The sequence below is a fragment of the Trachypithecus francoisi genome, unplaced genomic scaffold (genome assembly GCF_009764315.1).
Source record: "Trachypithecus francoisi isolate TF-2019V2 unplaced genomic scaffold, Tfra_2.0 Lachesis_group15, whole genome shotgun sequence".
NCBI lineage: Eukaryota > Metazoa > Chordata > Mammalia > Primates > Cercopithecidae > Trachypithecus > Trachypithecus francoisi.
This window is the reverse complement of record NW_022681460.1, coordinates 112,488,391-112,495,643: the sequence shown is the minus strand read 5'-3', so window position 1 is coordinate 112,495,643 and position 7,253 is coordinate 112,488,391. Positions and strand designations below refer to the sequence as shown.

Below are 7,253 nucleotides of genomic sequence, written 5' to 3'. Positions count from 1 at the left end.
ACACACCCTCCGTCCTCTGACTCTGGCTGAGCCTCCTACCTCATATCCACCAAATCAAAAGCAGGACAGGGCTCAGCTCAGGCTGCAGGTCGTTGTGCACCAGCATACTGTGTGCTGATGGTTTGAGACAGGTGTGCACGGCAAAGTAAGACGAGGAAGTGTTTATGTTTTGTATCCTCAGGTAGTGGGTACTCCTGGAGGGGAGAAGCTTATTCACACCTTTGAGTGTTTTGGAGTCTTTTGGGCTGGGTGATGTTGCCAGTCATCTTTTAAAAATAAGATTTAGGGCTGGGCCCGGTGGCTCACGCCTATAATCCCAGCACTTTGGGAGGCCGCAGCACGTAGATCACTTGAGGTCAGGAGTTCGAGACCAGCCTGGCCAACATGGTGAAACCCTATCTCTACTAAAAATATGAAAATTAACTGGGTGTGGTGGTGGCTGCCTGTAGTCCTGGCTACTGGGGAGGCTGAGGCAGGACGGTCACTTGAACCCCGGGAAGCGGAAGTTGCAGTGAGCCAAGACTGCACCACTGCACTCTAGCCTGGGCAGCAGAGTGAGACTGTCTCAAAAAAAAAAGAAAAAAAAAATAACATTAGATGCATGAATGCTTACAGATAGGAAAAAACCTGGCTTAAACCTTTCTCATGTGACAGGCTCTGGGAAGTAGACAGAACACAATGGTTTTCTAACTACTGTCTCAATCATAGATCCCCCACGGATAGAGTGCTAAGAATATACCCACAGTGCGGGAGGTGGAGCTTCATGCTCCTTTACCTGCTGGGGTGGGGTGCGTGGGGGTGTGGCTCTTTTGCTGAAAGATGACACTGCCTCCTAGCTCTGCCGGGAGCAGGCTGTAGGTCAGATGCACCCAGCTGGTCTTGTTCCCAGCGCTTTCCTGGCTGGAACGGCTCTTGCTCTGCTGTGGCGTGCTGTACCGCGGAAGAAACAAGGTGTTCTTCGTGGCAGTCAGACCTGGCTTGCTAGATGTGTTTTTCATCCCACTTCTGTGCTGAGAGTTTACTTAGTAAAAAAAAAAATCTTAAATCAGAGAAATTATTGGGTATAATCCCACAGCAAGTGAAATGTCAAAGGCTGACATTTGGAAACAGCATTGTCAAGCGGAGTTTTAGCCAAAACCTGTGCTGTGACAGCTGAGCCCGGAGTCCAAAAGAAACTACCAGCGGGAGGCGGCGCTTGCTGCCGGCGTGCCCGCCGCTGTCTGCGAGGAGGATAGATCGCGGGTGCCTCTCACCAGGAAGATGCGCTTCTGCCCAGATGTCGGGATTAGTGGCATCGTCTCGCAGTAGGGGTCTCACCCTCTGCTGCTGAGGAAGTGGCACTGTCACCCCGTAGGGGTGTGTTCCGGGCTCCTCTCAGTTTCCGTGCGCTGGCCAGTCTGCGCTGCTTTCCTCCCCAAACGCCCTCCGTTCCCTTCGGCCCCTTAGCTCCTATCTGCCGTGGACTCGTTGTTCCATGGGTCTCTTGGTCCCGCTCCAGTACAGTTGTCTCCATTTAAAGTCACGTCCCCTTGTGGGGAATCTCACTGCCGTTTCACACTGGGTGTATTGTGAAAATAAGTTCTTCCTGTTGCCCAAACATAGCATGAGGATTTTAAACTACCTTCTTCAGCCTGGGCTCTCCCCGCTGTCTCCCAGGCTCCCTGTGCCCGTGCCTGTGTTTCTTTCTTTCTTTCTTTTTTTTTTGAGACGGAGTCTCACTCTGTCGCCCAGGCTGGAGTGCAGTGGCCGGATCTCAGCGCACTGCAAGCTCCGCCTCCCGGGTTCACGCCTTTCTCTTGCCTCAGCCTCCCTAGTAGCTGGGACTACAGGCGCCCGCCACCTCGCCCGGCTGGTTTTTTGTATTTTTTGGTAGAGACCGAGTTTCACCGTGTTAGCCAGGATGGTCTCGATCTCCTGACCTCGTGATCCGCCCGTCTCTGCCTCCCAAAGTGCTGGGATTACAGGCTTGAGCCACCGCGCCCGGCTCCCGTGCCTGTGTTTCTGTCTTCCCCCGTCCCAGGTGAGGCTGCAGGGCCGTGTTGCACATGTGGCCCACTCTGTGCTGAGCGCTTGGAGGGGGCCCACTAAGACTTGGTGGGTTTCTTTCTGATGTGGGGGTGGAGTCTATGAAGATAGAGCAGGATTTCTCAGCCGGGAGTGGTTGACCTGTGGTCCGGGTCTCTCTATTGTGGAGACCTGTTTCTGGTAGCATGTTTAGCAGTGCCCCTGCCTGTACCCAGCAGGTGCCAGTAACACTTTCTCCCCTGACCTGGTTATGACAATCAAAGGCAACCAAACTTAGAGCCTGGGAGGTCGAGGCCGCAGTGAGCTGTGATTGCACCACTGCACTGAGCCTGGGCAACAAAGTGAGACCCTTATTCAGTCAGTCAGTCATAAATGAATGAATACAACTAAAAACATAAATTTGTTCATGTATGAGATTTTACTGAGTGGCTCACTTGTCAGTTTTTCATAAAGCAATGTGTTCCCTTGAATCTCTGCGGAAATGGAAGTGTGTCATGTGTGCTTTTCCCTGGCTGGCCTCTAGCTCTGCACTTCCATAGGTTCTGCTCTGCATCTAGGCTGGGAAACCGGTCTGGGCTGGCCCCTGCCTCTGGTGGAGACGCAGCTGGAGCCCGCCTTGCTGGAGACCAGAGTTTGCCACTGTCCTGTCCTCCCCTCCTGCTGTGTCCTTGAGCTGTGCTTGGGGACTCGGCACACAGATTTACTTACGCCCGTGTTGATCTGATGCACATGGTGGTGGGACGGGTGTGGGGGGGATGGCGTGGCAGAGACAGGTGGTGCTCTCCCCTCCCCCACCTGTGGAACACTGATGGCGGCTTATGGGAGCGGCCAGGTTAATTTGCAGCCACGCTGTGGTGCCTGGGACGGTGCAGTGTGAAGTGCCGGCTCCTCCTGCCTCCTTGCCTTGTGTGGGTCCCTACAGCTCAATGCAGTCCTGCTGTTCTGCAGTCCAGGGCAGCCTTGGAGGCCCTGTGCCGTGTCCAGGTATGCCCATGGCTGGCCGGCCTTGCCAGGACAGCCCAGGCCCATTACGGTTCTTGCTGGCCCCGAGCCTGGTGATTATGACCTTTTTCCCACCTTCCATTGTCCCTGAAGATGGAGGGTTCTTGCTAATCTCCCGGGGAGAGTTGCTGGAGTTTGATTGCACTTAGGTTATGTTATAGCAGGCTTTGGTTCTAGGGACAGACCATAAAGGCACCGACTGAGCTCCAGGACTTTGTCTGACCTCTGGCTTCTCTTGTGAAATGGATGTTTATGAAAACCATAAGGCACACTCGACTTACTGCTGAGCCTTATGAGCCTTCGCAAAAGCACAGCTTTCCATAAATGAGTGATGCTCTTACTTGTTTGTTTTTTTTTGGGACAGAGTCTCACTCTGTCGCCCAGGCTGGAGTGCAGTGGCGTGATCTCAGCTCACTGCAGCCTCCGCCCCTTGGGTTCAGGTGATTCTTCTGCCGCAGCCTCCCAAGGAGCTGGGACACAGGCATGCGCCACTACGCCCAGCTAATTTTTTGTACTTTTTTGTAGAGATGGGGTTTTGCCATGTTGCCCAAGCTGGTCTCAAACTCCTGAGCTCAGGCAGTCCACCCACCTCGGCCTCCTAAAGTGCTAGCATTACAGGCGTGAGTCACCACACCTGACCTCTTTTTTTGTTTTGTTTTGTTTTGTTTTGTTTTGTTTTGTTTTTGGAGACAGGGTCTGTCTCTGTTGCCCAGGCTGGAGTTCAGTGGCATGATCTTGACTCACTGCAGCCTCAACTTGCTGGTCTCAAGTGATCCTCCTGCCTCAGCCCCCTGAGTACCTGCAACTACAAGCACACAACACCGTGCCCGGCTAATTTTTCTTTTTTTTTCTTTTCTTTTCTTTTTTTTTTTTTTTTGAGACAGAGTCTCGCTCTGTTGCCCAGATTGGAGTGCAGTGGTGCAGTCTCGGCTCACTGCAAGCTTCGCCTCCCGGGTTCACGCCATCCTGCTGCCTCAGCTTTCCGGTAGCTGGGACTACAGGCACCCGTCACCACACCTGTTAAATTTTTTGTAGTTTTAGTAGAGACGGGGTTTCACCGTGTTAGCCAGGATGGTCTCGATCTCCTGACCTTGTGATCCACCTACTTTGGCCTCCCAAAGTGCTGGGATTATAGGCATGAGCTATCGCGCCTAGCCATGCCCGGCTAATTTTTCTAAATTTCATAGAGATGGGGTTTTGCCATGTTGCTCAGGCTGGTCTTGAACTCCTAAGCTCAAGCGATCACCCTTCCTCGGCCTTCCAAGGTGCTGATTTACAAGCGTGAGCCTCCGCACCCGGCCGAGTGGTACTCTTAGGGTGCTTATTGCCGCCATGGGTTCTGTGTTGCTGATCACGTTTGTACCATGTGCCAGGCACTGGCCACCTTCTGCAGCCTGTACACAGGCCCTGAACTTAGGGAAGGTTTGGGAGTCTTAATTCAAGAGTTTACTTTGTTCTTTGTGAGCCTGTGTGTCTAGAGGGTTCCATGCTTCAGGGAAGCCAAAGCCTGGTGCTTGCTTCGGCTGCTCAGCCAGCTTCTCAGACACATGAGAACGTTTCTCCACCCTCAGGGCTGCAGCCCACCTTCTACAGAGCTGGGAACCTTAGGCTTCACGTTATGTTTAGCTTGGATTTGTGTCATAACTGGGCTCGATGGCTCAAACTTGTAGTCCCAGCACATTGGGAAGCTGAGACCAGAGGATTGCTTGAGCCCAGAGGTTTGAGGCTGTATTGAACTGTGATCGATTGCGCCACTGCACTCCAGCCTGGGCAGCAGAGCAAGACCTTGTTCCCCGCCTCCAACAAAAAAATTATCATAAAAGAAAAATCCATAATCCCAATATTTTGATGACTGTGCTTCTCATGGTGTGGTTTTCTTGTTAGTCTCTTCTGTAGCCGTGCCTGTAACACTTTTGCCATGTTAGCATCTGTAACAATTTTATATTTTTTTTTTTTTTGAGAAGGAGTCTCACTCTGTCATTGAGGCTGGAGTGCAGTGGCGGATCTCGGTTCACTGCAACCTCCTGACTCCCAGGTTTAAGCAATTCTACTGCTTCAGCCTCCTGAGTATCTGGGATTACAGGCACATGCCACCACACCCGGCTAATTTTTGTATTTTTAGTAGAGATGAGGTTTCACCATGTTGGTCAGGCTGGTCTCAAACTCCTGACCTCGTGATCTGCCTGCCTCGGCCTCCCAAAGTGCTGGGATTACAAGTGTGAGCCACCATGGCTGGCCTTGTATTCTTTTTTTTTTTTTTTTTTTTTTGAGACTGAGTCTCACTCTGTCACTCAGGCTAGAGTGCAGTGGCACAATCTTGGCTCACTGCAAGTTCCGCCTCCCGGGTTCACGCCATTCTCCTGCCTCAGCCTCCCGAGTAGCTGGTACTGTAGGCACCCGCCACCATACCCGTCTAATTTTTTTAATTTTTAGTAGAGACGGGGTTTCACCATGTTAGCCAGGATGATCTCGACCTCCTGACCTTGTGATCTGCCTATCTAGGCCTCCCAAAGTGCTGGGATTACAGGTGTGAGCCACCATGCCCGGACTTGTATTCTTTTATATATATATTTCACTTTTCAATTAGATGTAATTTCAAGCTTATGGAAAAGTTGCTGGAAGAGTACAGAAAATTTCAACATCCCCTTAACCCAGATACACCACTTGCTTTAATTTTTAACTATGTTTCCATAGTTTTTATATCTGTTTTTAAGGACTGTGTAATATTTCATTGAGTGTCTATGCCCCAGCTGACTTAATCTCTTCTTTGTTGTGAGCATGTAGGCTGTTCTAAGCTTTTGCTATGATACCCAAAGCTGCAGGGAGTGGAATATTTCATAAATGTGACTTTAAAAGTCATTCTCTTAGGCTGAGCTTCTAGGAGGGATTCAAATAGTGATTTCTATGTGTCTGAGAGATTTTGTATGTCGGTAATACTTGATAGTATTTCTTTTTTTTTTGAGACGGAGGTTTTCTCTTGTTGCCCAGGCTGGAGTGCAATGATGCGATCTCGGCCCACTGCAACCTCCACCTCCCTGGTTTAAGCGATTCTCTTGCCTCAGCCTCCCAGATAGCTGGGATTACAGGCACCCGCCACCATGCCCAGCTAATTTTTTATATTTTTAGTAGAGATGGGGTTTCACATGTTGGGCAGGCTGGTCTTGAAGTTTTGACCTCAGGTGATCTGCCCGCCTCAGCCTCCCAAAGTGCTGGATTACAGATGTGAGGCACTGCGCCCAGCCTGAAGTTTTCTTAATGTTCAATTTATTAAACTATCTGCTAAAAATGTTACTGAGCATTTAAAACATACTGGAAAATGAAAATGTGTACATTTTATTGATCAGATTCTTTTAGAAATTTATTAGAAAGCCCCTTGGTCATATTTCATCACTACTTTCTGTTTGGTTAACTCCTTCTTGTTTTCATACTCATTTTTGTACCATGTCTGGAGTTATAATGAACTTAGTAGACCTGTAAGAAAGAGAAGCCTTTCTCCTCCTGGCCACGGTCCTGGTCCAGAGCTAGAGTGGGGTGTGTCTTCTGGGTGGCCCTGCTTCTGTCTGTCCCCAGGGATGGCCTCTTGGGTGAGCCTGGGTGTCTGTGCTTTTGGCGCTGTCTGGCTCCTCTTGTACCTGCTACCTGCAGCCTCCCTTCTCCACCTTTGTGTTCCTCGGGTTGGGGTCACCATGTTCTGTCTAGATTTGTTTTTGTCTTTGTTATGCGTCTTGCATCTCTCTCTCTCTCTCTTTTTTTTTAAAATTATTGTTGAGATAGCATCTCAGTCTAGCCTAGGCTGGCGTATAGTGCCACAGTCATGGCTCATTGAAGCCTTGACCTCCTGGGCTCAGGCAATTCTCCTGCCTCAGCCTCCCATGTAGCTGGGACTACAGGCACACACCACCATGTTTGGCTTATTTTATTTTATATTTTTATTGTAGAGACAGAGTCTTACTGTGTTGCCCAGTCTGCTCTTGAACTCCTGGCCCCAAGGGATTTTCCTGCCTCAGCCTCCCAGAGTGCTGGGATTACAGGCATGAGCCACCATGCCCAGCCTGCTTGTTTTAATTAACCTGTTTTTAGTGGTGTTTCTTTTCTTTTCGTTTCTTTTCTTTTTCTTTTCGTTCTTTTTTTTTTTTTTTTTTTGAGATGAAGTCTTGCTCTGTCGCCAGGCTGGAGTTCAGTGGCACGATCTCGGCTCACTGTAACCTCTGCCTCCTGGGTTCAAG

The 7,253-nt window shown here is 50.0% G+C and overlaps 1 protein-coding gene across 1 annotated transcript in view; it reads right to left on the bottom strand.

Annotated features, from left to right (window-relative positions):
- Positions 1–2,941: 2,941 nt before the first annotated feature.
- Positions 2,942–7,253, bottom strand: part of KCTD5 (potassium channel tetramerization domain containing 5) — a 21,921-nt gene continuing 17,609 nt past the window's right edge. Inside the window, exon 5 of the mRNA XM_033235276.1 lies at positions 2,942–3,114. Within this exon, the coding sequence (XP_033091167.1) occupies positions 2,942–3,114 (173 nt within the window). The remainder of the gene's footprint in view (positions 3,115–7,253) is intronic.